The sequence below is a fragment of the Diplodia corticola genome (genome assembly GCF_001883845.1).
Source record: "Diplodia corticola strain CBS 112549 chromosome Unknown scaffold8, whole genome shotgun sequence".
In the NCBI taxonomy this organism is placed as follows: Eukaryota; Fungi; Ascomycota; class Dothideomycetes; order Botryosphaeriales; family Botryosphaeriaceae; genus Diplodia; species Diplodia corticola.
In genome coordinates, this window is record NW_017971487.1 from 408,866 (window position 1) to 424,226 (window position 15,361).

Below are 15,361 nucleotides of genomic sequence, written 5' to 3' on the forward strand. Positions count from 1 at the left end.
CAGGACAGGATATTATTTCATGCAGCGTGAGGTAAATGCAGGCTCGAGAATCATGCCAGAGCATCTGGATGTGAGACTCAAACAGGCATGTAAGGCGTTGTAACACAAGGCTTTGTTTGCTATGGACGCCTTGATTGATGCGAGGACATCTCCACAAGGACATGAAGCACGACGTTCTGTGAGATCCGGCAAGCTAAAATGTGACGAATCACATGGTCTGACAACACCGGGGCGCTGGGGAACTGAGACGCGGCACGTGACGGGGATTTCATCGTCGTTGCCTGGTAAGCGGCAAAAGCCACGAAAAGAAGCTGAGGCCATGTTTACCGCTTGCCGTCTCCGCCACCTTCCACTGCCTGCGCGACACCATCGTCGCCCACCGCAACCCACGACAACTGCCAACAAAGCGCTTCCCCTGCAGCTAACCGTTTCAGCACAAGGGCCGCTCACGCTTTTAATCCCGATTTCGCGCCAATCTGGTCTGCGTGGCACAATCTCGCCGATTCGCCTCTGACGTAGCCCGTCACTCCTGGCAACCGTCCAACACCTACCAACCACCATGGACGAATACGAATACTTTTCGCCTGATTTCAACCCCTCCGCCGTCACCGTGCCGAGGCTGCGCTCCATCCTCGTTGCGCACAACGTCAAATACCCCTCGTCGGCCAAAAAGCCCGAGCTCATCGCGCTCTTCAACCAGCATGTCGCCCCGCAGGCGCAAAGGCACTTGGCCGCCCAGTCGCGGACAAAACGCTCGACTAGGGGCATAACCGATGTACCATCGAGTCGGGAAACAAGCGTCGCCCAAAGCGAGAGCGACGAAGATGAAGTTGCTTCTCTTGCGCCCTCGGAGAGCGTGCGTAGGAGCACACGCCGCTCGACCAGAGGTATGACCGAGGAAAGCGACGCTCCCTCGCTGGCACCCAGTGCCTCTACCCGTAGAAGTACACGTCGCACAACCGCCTCGGTGGAGCCAGACCTTGACCTTACACCGGTCCCGCGTAGTAGGGCGTCAAGGTCACCTTCGAAGCGCGCATCAACAAAACCTGTCAGGGCCCCAGAACTCGAGAACATTGATGAGCGCACTCCGGCAGCTCGCGCACCCAAACAACATGCAACCCCGGTTGTCAAGCAGCAAGATCACGATGAGGCAAGCCCTTTCTCTACGGACAACCCTTTTCAGAGCGGCTCCCCCGCGTACGAGCCTCGTTCTGTTGAGCGGGACAGGAGGAGGACCACGCTCGGCACCGAACATGGAGACAAAAGGAACAGCTCTGTGAGTCGACGGAAGACTGAGGTCATCAGCGCCGCATCAGAGCATGACGATGCTCTTTCGTCGTCGGCGAGGAGACATGAGTCGTCGGCCGTGCGCAGGAGAGATCCCACACCCAAGAAACGATCTCCTACACCAGCCATCGAGCAGGAGGAAGAGGATATGATGGCGGTGCAAGAGTCGGAAGAAGAGCAGGAGGGGTTGGATGCCGGCGAGGAATTCACTCCGGAAGAACAGCTGGAGCTTGTCCGTGAAAGGGCAGCGCAGGGCAAAACTGACATCCTACCTCCTCGGAGGAGCCGGCCTCCCCGACGGAGTTCAGGGGCACTGAAGGTTGCCCCGCTGACGATCCTAGTGACTCTGCTTGGTGGCTTTGGGGCCTGGTGGCGCACTGAAAAGCTTGCAGTTGGCTATTGCGGCGTCGGAAAAACTCCAATCAGCTTGGACGAACTGGAAGTCCCTGAGTCAGCCAAGGGCGTTGAGGTGCTTCTGCCGCAGTGCGAACCATGCCCTAACCACGCATATTGCTACCCGGAATTGAAGACGGTATGCGAGCCCGACTTCATTCTCAGACCGCATCCGCTCTCGTTTGGTGGCCTTGTCCCCTTAGCTCCCACTTGCGAACCAGACAGCGAGAAGGCCAGAAAGGTGAAAGCGGTTGCCGATCGGGCAGTGGAGGAGCTCCGTGACAGGAAAGCCAAATTCGAGTGCGGCGATCCCATGGGCGATACCGGAACCTATCTTGCCAGTCCCGAGATCAACGAGCAAGAACTGAAGGAGGAGATCTCTACCAAGCGCCGGAAAGGCATGTCGCAAGTCGAATTCGATGACCTCTGGTCCAGTGCTATCGGCGATGTAATGCTCCGCGACGAGGTCGTCAGCCAGGTAGACGGGTAAGTCTTTCTGTTTGCTTTCGCTTTCCCTTTCCCTTTAGGTCTGCTGAATCGTCTGACTGATCAGATACGGCTTTGCCCCAACAGAGAGTCCGGAACCCGAAAAATCGGCTCCAAAAGCCTCGCGCGGATCTCCCTCGCCTGCGCCACGAGACGATCCATCCGACTCGCGTTGGCACGCCATCTTTGGAAGCTTATAAGCTTGTTGGCCATGTTCGGCGCATTCCTCTACTCCAAGTCGGCTTGGGTATCGTCGGCTGCGACAGAAAAGCGTGCAAAGCTCCTTGCTAGTTTCGCCCTGGATCAACTCAAAGTGCAAGCGGCTTACCACGCACACCAACCGCGCAGGTATCCTGAGGGGTTCATCAGCATGGCGCAGCTCCGGGACGATATTCTTCGAGACGAGTTTAGCGCCAAGCGCAGGCAAAAGCTGTGGGAGCGGGTGCAGAGGAAGGTTGAGCAGAACTCAAACGTGCGGCCCAGCGTGAGGGAGACTCGCACTGGCGATGTGAGCAGAGTGTGGGAATGGGTCGGTGCTGTCGGCGCCATTGAGAATGGGGATGTCAAGCAGGAGCAGGGCCGGTTGAGCATGGGTTCAAATAATGCGGCATTGACCCATAGCCCTCCCGAGCCACAGGTCAAAGAAGAGATGAAGGAGAGAAAAGCGTGGGAAGAAGGTAGGCCGATCTACTAGGTCGCGCTGTGGAGGTCACTCTTTCACTTCGTATTCTGTCTATTTTGATGGCCGCTTGAGAATGTCTAATTAATTCGGGAAAGGATATGAATACCTGGCGCAACGTAAATGGATCCTTTGCAAGGCAGTGTTCTGCCGCCAGACGTTGATTCAGTGAGACGTGATTGGCGGGGCGTCGCTAACAAGCGGTCGATGGCTGCGTAATCTCACACTAGCAGGATTCCAGCCCTAGATCATGTGTTTATTAGAAGGCGGGGACAAGCTAGGAAGGGACCTTGGGAACATAGCTCTTCTCCAAATTGTTACGAAGCATGGCGACTCTTACAAACGACTCAGTCCCGATTCTCGTACGCACCGCACAGGTCGTGGGAATCACGTCTGCTGCGTGGTGGTCAGGTATGCGAAACCGTCTATCTGGGCATGATGCGTTGTGCTGATCACAGCGGCCAACAGGCGCATGCGGTTGGATCAGCCTTTCTCTCATCCCGACCATCAACAAGTCGCCCGTGGACCTCAGAGTCAAGCAGTGGAAGTACCAGTATGAGCTTGGGATGACCAGTGGGCCGGCCCTGGCACTGGCATCCGGCGTGTCGTTCTGCTACCTCATGACGCAGCGTGAGACGCCCCCGCCTCTTCTACCTCTAGCATCAGGCCTGGCGAGTGCTGACGCATGCACGACATGTTTTAGACGGAAAGCACTTTGGCCTGCTGTCGGAAAGGTCGTTCAACCTGAACGCGCTGGCTGCGGTGGCTGTCCCCGGCATCGTCCCGTTCACGCTGCTCTTCATCAAGCCGGTGAACGACAAGCTGATGGGGCACGCTGAATCGCTCGAAGAAGGGAAGCAGTCTGGCGAGGCGGCCCTGACTGAACAGGACGTCGAGTCTCTCATAGCTAGGTGGAACAAGCTGCATGCAGTCAGGGCGGTAATGACTGGCGTTGGCGCGGTCGCGGGACTGCTGGCGATTCTGTGGTAGAGAAGGAATGCGCACTCGTCTAGTTTATCAGTCAATGTGATCGTAATCCATCAATCGCGTGGCGGGTGTTGGGTCAGTGTTCAGCGAGGGTCACGTGCCGCCGAGCCGAAGGCCGAACCCACAAAGGTGGGCGAAAATGAAGCCCGCACAACCTCCAAGGACGACACCACCGCCAACGACTCACCAACCACCATCCGTGACCCCCAACAACCGTCAAGATGGTAAGCCACCCGCCTTTCCCGTTTGCAAGAGGAGGGCCTTGAAAGGGGGATTTCTGCATCGCCGGCATCCAGCTTGCTTGCTACATGGCCCGCCGTTCGACCTAGACGGCTTCACCTGCGCCCGCTCGACCCGCGCCCGCTCCGACGCTGCAATCTTTCGGAGCCTCCCCTTGGCCGTGTCTGTCAGCGGTCAAAGGTTCAATTTCGACGATTTGCGACTTCTCGACGTCCAGGAAGCCAATGCGCATTCGCCTTCGAACTTTCAACTGCGTCCTTGCAATCCGTCACCGTCTCCGAAAATCCGAACCAAGCACGCGCAGTCATAGCAGCCCGACCGAGCCTCGCTCTGATTACGCCATCCGACACAACAAGCCATAGCAACTAGGATGCCGGTGCAAGGGACCATTCGGGATCTGGCCTGAGACCGGATGAAACCACACACAAGAATCATTGTGGAAGCTCCAGTCTGCTAACACACGTCTAGGTCAACGTTCCCAAGACGAGGCGCACCTACTGCAAGGGGAAGAGCTGCAAGAAGCACACGTTCGTCTTGTATTCTCCGAAAAGGATGGCACCGAAACACTAACAGCCGCGCAGCCAGCACAGGGTGACCCAGTACAAGGCCGGCAAGGCTTCGCTGTTCGCCCAGGGAAAGCGTCGTTATGACCGCAAGCAGTCCGGTTACGGTGGTCAGACCAAGCCTGTCTTCCACAAGAAGGCTAAGACCACCAAGAAGGTCGTCCTGAGACTGGAGTGCACCACCTGCAAGACCAAGGCTCAGCTCTCCCTCAAGCGCTGCAAGCACTTCGAGCTTGGGTACGCCCGCCCGCTGTCGTGTCCGGATGGTCCAATTGCTGACGATTTCTTTACAGTGGTGACAAGAAGACCAAGGGTGCGGCGCTTGTCTTCTAGGCGATTCCTTTCCTTTTGCATGTCCTCAGCATGGTTTCATGTGGTGCATTTGGGGGAACTTCTTCGGTTGAATGAGGGACGGATTGCACTGGCCAACACGGCTCGGGTGGTTTTTACGGTCTACAAGGCAGACCGCGGATTATGTCACAAAATTAAGGAACCAGTGCGACTGGGTTGAGGCGTGCAGACCGAAACGTTCCATGGTGCACTTCTCCAGCGGGGTTTCCTCCGCACGTGAGCATTCAGCAATCGAAGCCAAAACATCTCGCCAGCCTGCCGGAGAGGAAAGCATAGACGATTTGATCCACTCCAGACCTCGGTTGGAGCGAAAAGTGCCCCGCTGCGGCGATCAACGATCCATGATGCAGTCGACCATCATGTGCTAGCATTCGCTCCCTGCAATAGCGCCCAGGCCCCTCGCAGCTCTAATAGAACGCCGGAAGCGGCTACCACGGAGTCCCGCCCTTTCTGTTGTACCTGCATAATCATCACACAATGACTTCATTACCGTGCGTCCGTTCTTGGCTGCGGCATCGTGGAGATCATTTTGCCGGCTTTCCCGCTGCAAGTCGCAATCTCTCCTGCGCCTTTCTTCGGCTCGTTCGTGTTGAGCAAAAGTGACTACTGACGATGCACTTTACTGCCTTTTCTGGTTACGCGCTTCTTGTGTGGCTGACCACCGCACAAGATACCGCAACCGACCCGGGCGTCACTGGTCCTCCATTGGAGATTGTCCACCTGTATTACGACCAGTGGCCCACAGGTAAGTGGCGTTTGCTGGACAAGAGGGAGGCATTCAGCACTCAACAACCTAGTAGGAATCGCTGTCTTCTACTGGGCGCCTATTCTCGAACTACCCGTCTGGGTTGGATCCAGAGAACACAAACAATGGCAGAAACGCCAAATACGCCGTCGCCGAGCTCTTTGCTAACAACACTGAACGGCCATACCCGAGTGCGGAGGTCAACAATCCTCCCGGGGGTGCCATCAACTACACGACCAGCCCACCTAGTAAGCAATTCAACGAGCCTCCCGGTCTCCTCTTGCTCACGCGGCGGCACTACTCACCCCTCCAGGCGGCACCAACTACCAAGACCACCTGATCGGTGTCCAGAGCGTCGTAATCGACGCCCTCGACCGCCTCTGGATCCTCGACACGGGCCGGGCCCAGACGGCCGACGGCACGCTCGTCCCAGCCTCGCCGGGAGGACCGAAGCTGGTCGGCGTCGACCTGGCCACGGACACGGTCTTCAAAACCATCGTCTTCCCGCCCACCGTCGCAACCCCTTTCTCCTACCTCAACGACATACGCTTCGACCTGCGCACCGCCAATTCTTCCGAAAACGGCGGCGGCGGCGGAAGCAGCGGCGGCATCGCGTACATGACCGACTCCTCCAACGAAGGCCGCAACGCCATCGTCGTCGTCGACCTCGCGTCCGGCGCCGCCTGGCGCCGCCTCGACGGCAACCCGGGCGTGCGCGCCGAGCCGCAGTTCGTCGCGCACGTCTGGGGCGAGCCCATCTACGACGCGTCGCCAGGCGGCGGCGGCGCCAGCTACCTTCCCACCGGCGCCGACGGCATCGCGCTGTCGGCCGACGGCGGCGAGCTGTTCTGGGGCCCCGTCGCCGGGCGCGCCCTGTACGGCGTGCCGACGGCGCGGCTGCGGGCGCGGGGCGGCGGCGGGAGCACGGCGGAGGTGCTGGCGCAGGCGAGCGTGGTGCGCCGCGGGCAAAAGGGCGTCAGTGATGGGTTCGAGACGGACTCGAACGGGCTGGTGTACGTGGGCAACATGGAGCAGAACGCCGTCAATTGGTACAGTCCGGCCAACGGGACGACCGGCGTCTTCGTGCGGGACCCGCGCATCAATTGGGTCGATACGTGTGAGTGGATCACAGCATCTGCTTTCTTGCTTATGAGACTTTTTCGTGTTTTTCCTCTTAGCTGTTCTCTTGTTTTGCCCTTTTTTTCTTTTTTTTTTTTACTGCGCATACAGCACATGCATACTGATTGTCGTCGGAATCGTGCCAGTGTCCATAGCAGAAGACGGGTACCTATATTTCACCGTCAATCAGCTCTTCCGCGCTCCGATGATCTATCCCGGCACCGATAGGCGCGTGCGGCCGTATGTGCTCTTTAGGGTCAAGCTGCCCGACGGTGGAAGCAAGGTCCTGCTCCGTTAAGGGTAACATTGGACGGGCATAGGTCGCAAACCATGCTCAGATTTCATCATACCATGGAGCATTTCTAATGATGGAGGATGGGTTGTAATTAGCACTCTTACATTGCTTCAGTCTCAAGCTTGCTCGCCGTACTATGCTAACAGTGCGCTGTGTGCTTCCTCCCTAATGAACGCCGTAGATCGCGAAAATATCAAAGATCCACCTTTCCCAAGCCCCTTTCCGCAATGGACTGCTGCACTACATCCTTCACCCTCGCCACAGTATCTTCCCATTTCCTCTTTCCTTTTACGGCTGACCCCTGTGCGGCACCTCCACCACCGACAATTTCATCCCCAACCACCCACGCGAACCACTTCACCAGCCCAACGGCCTTGTCCAGGTCTCGCTCCTCCAAGACCACCTTCCGCAAGTACGCACCCAGCGCGTCCACATCCTCGTGGTACGGCCCGTCGTTGCTGAACTCGCGCAGCCAGTCGCGCACCGCTCCGCGCAGCTGCTCCGGCTGCCACAACTTGCGTGTCGTAAACGTTGGCTGTGGCGGCCGCGGCGGCAGCCGGATGGTGCGTTGGCCCGGGGGAAGGAGACTGCCAGCGGCAGCAGTCGGAGAGGTGGGACCGCTGTTGAATCCTGCTTCTCCATCGGACGGAGCAGCAGTGGTGGTGGACAGGGTCAGACCACCGCGCTTGCGGAGACGGGCACGGCGATGCTCCTCGAGAACTTCGCGGCGGATGTCCTCGGGGAGGGCGGCGAGAAAGTCCGGGTCTGGAGATGATGTCTCCCCTGGGTCGGTGGCGTTGGTGTCGTCGGTGTCGGTGTCGATGCCGTCTCGACTGGACGGGCAATCAGACCGGGCGAGGCGTGTGGAAATGAAGTTGGACTGGGTGAGAGTAGGGATTCCACTTGCTATTGCGGCTGCCGCGAGAGATACGGCTTTGGGAGGGCGACCGCGCTTGCGGGGTCCAGCGAACGACGCTGAAGCGGACTTCTTGGGAAGGCTGGTGTTTACGGTTCGGTTCTTGCGGGGTGACTGAGGGATGACAGGCTGGTCGCCCTTTCTGCTACCAGGGGTCTGTCGATAGAAAGTGAGGACTTCAGCTCGCACATCGTCCGGGAGTGCCGCCAGAGTTTCTGGGTCAATTTGTGACTGATTGGGTAGTATGGTACCCGCGGCAGGTCTGGTGACGAATGGGTCGTTCGGGTCGCCAGCTTCAGCCGATTCTACAGAAACGTCCGCTCCAGCAGCGAAAGGTGGCGGTCTGGCATGTCTCGCTAGCTTATCCTGGATATCCTTTGGTAGCTCAGCAAGAACCTTGGGGTCGACTTGACTTGGCATGATGAATTGAGTGCCCAATGTATTGAGAGGTTTACGGCTGGGGCTGTCCGAATTTAGCTGGGCGGATCCGAAATGGACGGCATCGCCTGATGCTTTCTGTTTCCTCGGTGTCACAATATCGTCCTGGATGGGGTCATCCGAAACTCTGGCGGCATGCTGCTCTGGCTCTCCGACCTTGAACTGCAGTCGACGCTGACTGCTTTCCTTCCCATCACCGGGGCCTTTCAGAGGCTCCAGCTTCGTCATCTGGACGCCAATTCCTCGCAATTCGCCAGGAGAGAATCCAAACCCCTTCAGGACTGAAAGCGCTTCCCTAGCCAGAACGGCTTTGTCGTTGGTGGCAAGGCCCAACACCAAGCTCTTGTTGAAGGTGTCGCATTTCCCGTGACCAAGATGTTTCGGAGGATCGAGAGGTGCGTCTGCTGCTCGTTTCATAATCTTCATGGTGAGCTGTCTTCCTTTGACCCTCTCTTTCACTAAACGACAATGAAGCTCCCCGCATAGATTCTCAATGAACTCCTCGACTTGCTGGTTGTCGGTGAAACGCACACCCCAGTTGACTTCTGCTGATACAGATTTGCGCACGACGACATCTCCGACTTCGGTTCGATCAATTCCTCGGGAGTATTCCCAGATCTTTTCGCCAGTCTTTGGACCCAGTGTACTCACTAGCCGTTCCTTCGAATACTCTCGCACGTCGCCGACGAGTTTGATACCAATCTCCTCGAGTTTGCCGCCAATACTGGAGGCCACCCCTGGAAGATCCTGAACCTCGAGTTTACCAATGAAGTCCAGGACTTCGTCCGGCTTGATCTGGTACTGACCAGCGGGCTTTGCTCTACGCAAAGCAACCTTGGCACATAGAATATTCGGGCCTATGCCGACAGATACAGCACATCCGGTTTTCTCCTTGACCTCATCACGTAGGCGTTGGCCGATGTTGTCTGCCTCAGTCTGTTCGCGGTAGATGCTGCCCTCGCTCATCTTCTTCCCGTCTGAACCGCCCACAGCGATACATTGAGCAGACACATCTATCAAGGCCTCATCGATGCTTACGCTTTGCACGGTACCGCCTGTGTCCAAGATGGCTTCATAGAACGATTTGCTGGCTTCCTCGTAGGCCGGGAAATCGTAAGGAAGGGTCTTCAGTTCCGGACAAAGGTCAAGAGCCTTTTTCATCCACATGCCATTCTTGACCCCGAATTTGCGAGCAGGGTAGTTGCAGCTGGCAATTTCAGAGCCAGTGCCATTACCATGAGCAACCACGGCAGGCTTGTCCTTGCACTCCGGGTGCTTCTTGAGGGAGACTGCTGCGAAAAAGCTGTCGAAATCAACGTGCAGAATGTACCGGCGCGAACCCAAGGGTCGTTTCTGTTTCTGTTTCTGCGAGGATGACTTATCAGCTGCCATGGCCTGAAGTTGCGACTTCAAGTCCGCCTTCCATGTGGACAGATGATGAAGTCGAGATTCACGGTAATACTGTTCTAGAAAACCAGGATGGACTACGGTGGACTTTCGAATGTTTGGATCGGCCAGAAGGATAGCGTTGTGCTCTTCAGCAGTCATCTTCCGTCGCTTTGACGGCGAGCCTGCACGGTCACTGCGCGGCCTCTTTAGCCCCAGGGCGTCAGAATCCAGTTCTGCAGGACCGCTTTCCGGGGGCGTAATCATAGATTGCTCAGCCGGCCGACTTTCGTCCTTGTCTCGAATAACGGACTGCTCCTTAGGAGTATCATCCTCTGGCTGATGCGATGGGGGCAGGTCGTCGACATCCTCATCCAGCCCTGGAGTTGACGGGTCCTGTGAGAGGAAAGACGAACGTCGCGCACTTTTTGGTGTGTCAATGTCCGCCTTGAGCTGGCTCGTATACCAGCTGGTGTCGGTTTGATCCCGATAACCGCGCGGTTTCACATTCGCCTGGCTCACAACCTTGCCCTTGTCGAACCCCAGGAGCTTCTGACCAGCCCCTTCATCCACAACACGATAGTTATCCCATGGCAACAGCTTGCCAGTATTGACACTGTCAACAACCCACGCCGGCTTCACGATGCGGTACTTGCGGAATTCGACGGCCTTCTTTGGAGTGAGGGTGCTGGCAATGATGTGGGTGACTGTGGTCTTGCCATCCAAGTATTGCATAAAGCCACCTCCATGAGTGACTATGAGTTTGTGTAAGTCATTCAACGAGGGTTGCGTGTAGCCGTTGACGTGCGCCACCACACCGCGAAAGACGGGAGGCTTGTCGGTAGACTGAGATCGCAGCTCGGCGTCTAGGTTCTGCAGTTTGATTTTCTTGCGTCGGAAGTAGTCAGGAAAGCCACCAAAGGTGGAGGCATCATATTCCTCGCCTTCCTCGTTGTCGAACGTATCTAGACGCGTCGGGTGGTTAGCTACAGCGGTACGCGACGGGCGGCAGACGCATACGGTTCTCTATGCGCTTGCGGACAGCATTGGAATTGCTCTCGAGGCGCGAACCCATGATGACGCGCGCCCCTGGGGAGCATTATGGGACCAGGACTCGGGTGTGAGGTCTGTGGCTCATGCAGCAGTACCTATGGTCGGTGAGGACATGGAACGGGAGCGGGCGCGGGCGACGCGAATCGGCGTGGGGCGCGTCATCGCAGACCCACTATCAAAGACGGCGCTAAAATCCTTGGCGGCAGAATCCAGAATCTGCTCACCGCCCCGACCTTGGACCAGAAAAAGTTCGAGCTGCGCTTGCGCCGCTATCTCAACCCTCCCGCGCTCTGCCTCTCTTTTTCGCTCCCATTCTTCTTCCTCCCTCTCGCCCTCTACCGTTTGCAAGCAGCTGTGCACTTCGTCGCGCACTTACCAAGCAGCTTTCCAAAGAATACATACCAGATCACCGCAATGCCGCTTCTTCCCGTTGCCGTCTATGGCCTTGAGGTCCCTTGCGGAGGCATGCCTATCCAGGCTGTCCCCGATTTCCCGGCCACTGTAAGTCATATCTCCCTCCGTCGCTCGCCAGGCGGTTATACCGCTGTCGCCATCGGTTCCCGTTGCGCAAGATGCCGCTGAGAATCTTCGCAGCTAATTGAGAAAAAGTTCCGCATTACTATGGCCGCTATCGACCCCAACGCTGAGCCCCAAATCCCTGATGAGCTGAAGGGCGTCCCTCCTCGCGCTACCCTCAAGCTCATTCGTGAGCCTATCGCTGGCGATGAGAGCGATGATGAGGATGACAGCATTGACGCCATTCGCGCTCGCCTGGGCCTTCCTGATGAGGAGGATGAAAGCGAGGAGTCTGATGATGAGGACAAGAACGGCGGTCCTAGCGATCCCGCCAAGTCCAAGAAGGCCCGCAAGGAGGCCGCCATGAAGCAGATCATGGATGAGCTTGAGGCTGCCGAAGACATGGAGGTTGATGAGAAGCCCAAGAAGAACAAGGGCAAGACCCCTGCCGCCGACGACGAGGAGAGCGAGGAGGACTCTGAGGATGAGGATGACGACGAGATGGAAATGGAGGAATTTGTCATCTGCACTCTTGATCCCCAGAAGGTATGTTGCAGCTCTTCGTACATTTACAGGCCTATCGCTTATCCTTCACTCTAGACCTACCAGCAGCCTCTGGACATCACCATCGGTGAGAACGAGCAGGTATACTTCCAGGTCACTGGTGCCTACGACATCTCGCTTACCGGCAACTACGTCATCCCTGACCACACTCACCACGGCGAGGACGACGAGGACAGCGAGGATGAGGAGTACGACCTCTCTCCCGATGAGGATGAGCTTGACGAGGAGTATGACAGTGATGAGGAGGAGGATGAGCTGGATGGTCTTGAGAACCCCAGGATTACTGAGCTTGGCTCCGACGATGAGGAGCCTCCCAAGCTCGTCGATGCCAAGAAGGGCAAGAACAAGCGCTCGGCCGCCGAGGCTGAGAGCCTGGATGACCTGATCAGCAAGGAGAGCGCCACTGGCGAGAAGCTCAGCAAGAAGCAGCTGAAGAAGCTGAAGAACAATGAGGGCAAGGCCATCGCTGCTGAGGCTAAGGAGAGCCCGGCTGACAAGAAGAAGGTTCAGTTCGCGAAGAACCTTGAGCAGGGCCCCACCGGCTCCCCTCTCCCCAAGAAGGACGAGAAGAAGGAGAGCAAGGGTGCTCTCGGCGTCAAGGTTGTCAACGGTGTCACCATTGACGACAAGAAGCAGGGTTCTGGCCCCGCTGCGAAAAAGGGTGACAGGATCGGCATGCGCTACATTGGGAAGCTGCAGAACGGCAAGGTCTTTGACTGTAAGTGTGATGGCAATCCTAAAATCAGCATCCAAAGTAGTACTAACGGGCAATAGCCAACAAGAAGGGCAAGCCTTTCTCCTTCAAGCTGGGCACCGGCGAGGTCATCAAGGGCTGGGACATTGGTGTCGCTGGCATGAGCGTCGGCGGCGAGCGCCGCATCACCATTCCCGCCCACCTTGCCTACGGCAAGCAGGCGCTCCCTGGCATCCCGGCCAACTCGACCCTTCTCTTCGACATCAAGATGGTCTCGATCAACTAAAGAGCGACCGCGCCCCGCACTAACCGGGTGTTGCATGGTGCAGCATTGAGCATTCTCACTCATTGTACACTTGAGCGTACTCCACTCGCACAGCGACCGTTCCCAATCTTGACGAAGTTCTCTTTAGTTCTCGGACTTTCCTCTGGTTTGCATTGTCCAGCGTTTGAGATATCCCACTTGCATTGCAGCAGACTAGATGCAGGCATAGTGCAGGGAGGACGGATCTCTCAGGCGCCTCTCCCCTGCTGATTGGTTTTCCTCTTGTTTCAGTTTTTTTGCGGATTTCAAAATGGGTTCCCGATCTAGTTGATGAGAGACAACGGTCTTGGCTCCAAGCACGCTTATTGTAGTGCGGCGATTGCTTCGACCATTATTCACTGTATGGATAAAAGTTGGCGTTTTATGGCAGGGGGCTGGAAAGTGGTGTTTTCTTTCCTTTCCAGGCATACAGCAAAGAGATCTTCATTGCACAGATATGGATCGCACGTGTACCTGCTACACGATCTTCTTATGCCGATGGCGCTGGCCTTTGTCGTGGTGAGATGAGATGTGTATGGAAAACTAACATTACTACTGAAGATAGTGTTCCCAAGCAAGGGTCGAGTACAAGTCGGTTTCCTTCTAGGGTATGTTGGGGTATGTAAAATGAGAGGGGTATCCATAATGTCCGTTTCGTCACTTGCTGATTCATTCAAAGCTGTGCCAGGCCAAAGAAAAAATGGGTAGCGAAGAACCGAGCGCAGAAATAAGCAAAAAAAAAAAAAAAAAGAACGCCATCCTGTGCCATTAGAAGCGCCCAGAGAACCCAGGGGAAGTGTGAAAACATGGCAATGCTGCTACCCCAAAGTCACGCGAATGAGCGCGTAAAAACTTACGCGCAATCTCTCACCTTGCTTTGTTTCTCTCGTCCCCCCCGGCAATGATGGATGGATGATGCGAAACGTGAGTCCTGAGGCGTCTCGTCCTCAGACCTCTTCTACACCACCAGCGCCGTTCCTTCCCTCTCTCCAAGCGCGGCCCCTCCGCCTCCGCTTCGCCAGAGCCGGGCTCCACACACCGGCGAACAAATCCTCGCACTCATCCTCGTTCTGGCTGTCGAACTCGACGTCCTCGCCCTCGCTGCTCGCATCGCCCACGGCCGCGGCGGCGGCCCCCTTGGCGGCAGTCGAAGACGACGACGCCGCATCACCGGCGGCGGCGCCGCCGTCAGCGTCCTCGTTCTCCCAGCACACGCCGCGGCACACGCGCTTGGTCTCGAGGATGAACTTGCCGACCTTGTACTTCTGGCTGTCCTCGTCGGCGGCGACGTACTTCCAGCCCAGCACGGCGCCGCACAGGGCGCAGCTGATGTCGGACACGGTGTGGGCGCCCGTGACGAGCTGGCGCGGCACGGGCTTGTGCGCGAACGTGTTGGGCAGGTTGTTGTCGCGGTGCGAGACGGCGCTGTCGCCGGCCGACGTCGTCGTGGTGGTGCCGTCCGGGTAGGGCCGCGGCGGGGCGACGAGGTAGGCGCGCCCGTGCCGCCCGGTGAAGCCCTTGCTGATGATTTGCGACGTCAGGCAGAGGTCCGTCAGGCAGCGGGTGCAGCGCAGGTGCGAGCGGTTGCCGCGCAGGTAGTTGGTTGGGGCCGGGGCGGCGGCGGCCGCCGCCGCGCCGGCGGGCGGAGAGGAAGAGGTGGTGGAGATGTCCGAGTTGACGGTGTTGGTGGTCTCGGTGCTGGAACGCCGCCGGCGGAAGGGGATGGAGGGGAGGAGGTAGAGCGGGAACGGAGAGGGCGCGGAGAGCATCGTGGTGCTGGGTATGTATGTACGTTCGCCGTGTGCGCTTTGCGCGGGTTGATATCGAGATGGCGGAAGCTGGTGGTCACTGACTCGCCGGGTTCTTTATCGGCGCTTGGGAGGGAGATGCGAGCAGCGTCGCGAACGCCTCGAGCACGCGGCGGTGTCTATCTAGCCCGGGGCCAGGGCGAGGTTGGCGACGCAAGGTAGGTGCTGCTTCGCTCGTACGATGGTCGACGGCCAGTGACGTCTGGACAGGCGGGGAGCTAGCAATGGCAATCGATAAGCTGATAGCGTAGGGCGGAATCCTGCGGCGCCCCCAAGCACGGCTTCCTATGCGTGCGCGACTGCAGGACAGCGAGAAAAGGGGCGGCGTCTGCGAGGGAAAGCTGGAGAGCGGGTGCGAGGAGCACGCAAGGGTGGCGGAGGGGAGCGGAGGGGAGCGGAGGGGAGGCATGGCGAGCTCTCCCCTCACGCAGCCGGCGGTGTTCAGCGTGATCCGAACATGGCCATCGGGGCAGATCACGAGCCCGCCTTTCCCGCTTTCTCCACCCACCCGTCAACCGCCGCCGATCGCTGCTCAGG

General features: G+C 57.8%; 5 protein-coding genes across 5 annotated transcripts; 3 read left to right on the forward strand and 2 right to left on the reverse strand.

Annotated features, from left to right (window-relative positions):
* Positions 1 to 559: 559 nt before the first annotated feature.
* BKCO1_8000139 (60s ribosomal protein l44) lies at positions 560 to 4,968 on the forward strand (the record flags this gene model as incomplete). The annotated part of the gene is made up of 8 exons (XM_020279235.1): positions 560 to 2,166; positions 2,254 to 2,843; positions 3,197 to 3,256; positions 3,314 to 3,475; positions 3,549 to 3,784; positions 3,836 to 4,056; positions 4,654 to 4,872; positions 4,929 to 4,968. The coding sequence occupies 8 exons, from the start codon at positions 560 to 562 to the stop codon at positions 4,966 to 4,968; spliced, it is 3,135 nt and encodes a 1,044-aa protein (XP_020133428.1).
* A 630-nt stretch (positions 4,969 to 5,598) lies between these two features.
* On the forward strand, positions 5,599 to 7,148 carry BKCO1_8000140 (major royal jelly protein; the record flags this gene model as incomplete). The annotated part of the gene is made up of 4 exons (XM_020279237.1): positions 5,599 to 5,731; positions 5,845 to 5,979; positions 6,045 to 6,848; positions 6,997 to 7,148. The coding sequence occupies 4 exons, from the start codon at positions 5,599 to 5,601 to the stop codon at positions 7,146 to 7,148; spliced, it is 1,224 nt and encodes a 407-aa protein (XP_020133330.1).
* A 190-nt stretch (positions 7,149 to 7,338) lies between these two features.
* On the reverse strand, positions 7,339 to 10,960 carry BKCO1_8000141 (dna damage repair protein mus42; the record flags this gene model as incomplete). Its single annotated transcript, XM_020279238.1, has 2 exons — positions 7,339 to 10,850; positions 10,906 to 10,960. 2 exons carry the CDS (start codon positions 10,958 to 10,960, stop codon positions 7,339 to 7,341), a joined length of 3,567 nt encoding a protein of 1,188 aa, XP_020133331.1.
* A 392-nt stretch (positions 10,961 to 11,352) lies between these two features.
* On the forward strand, positions 11,353 to 12,998 carry BKCO1_8000142 (fk506-binding protein 4; the record flags this gene model as incomplete). Its single annotated transcript, XM_020279239.1, has 4 exons — positions 11,353 to 11,439; positions 11,533 to 12,000; positions 12,055 to 12,736; positions 12,793 to 12,998. The coding sequence occupies 4 exons, from the start codon at positions 11,353 to 11,355 to the stop codon at positions 12,996 to 12,998; spliced, it is 1,443 nt and encodes a 480-aa protein (XP_020133222.1).
* A 965-nt stretch (positions 12,999 to 13,963) lies between these two features.
* BKCO1_8000143 (yippee family protein) lies at positions 13,964 to 14,785 on the reverse strand (the record flags this gene model as incomplete). The annotated part of the gene is made up of 1 exon (XM_020279240.1): positions 13,964 to 14,785. The coding sequence occupies one exon, from the start codon at positions 14,783 to 14,785 to the stop codon at positions 13,964 to 13,966; it is 822 nt and encodes a 273-aa protein (XP_020133223.1).
* Positions 14,786 to 15,361: the final 576 nt, after the last annotated feature.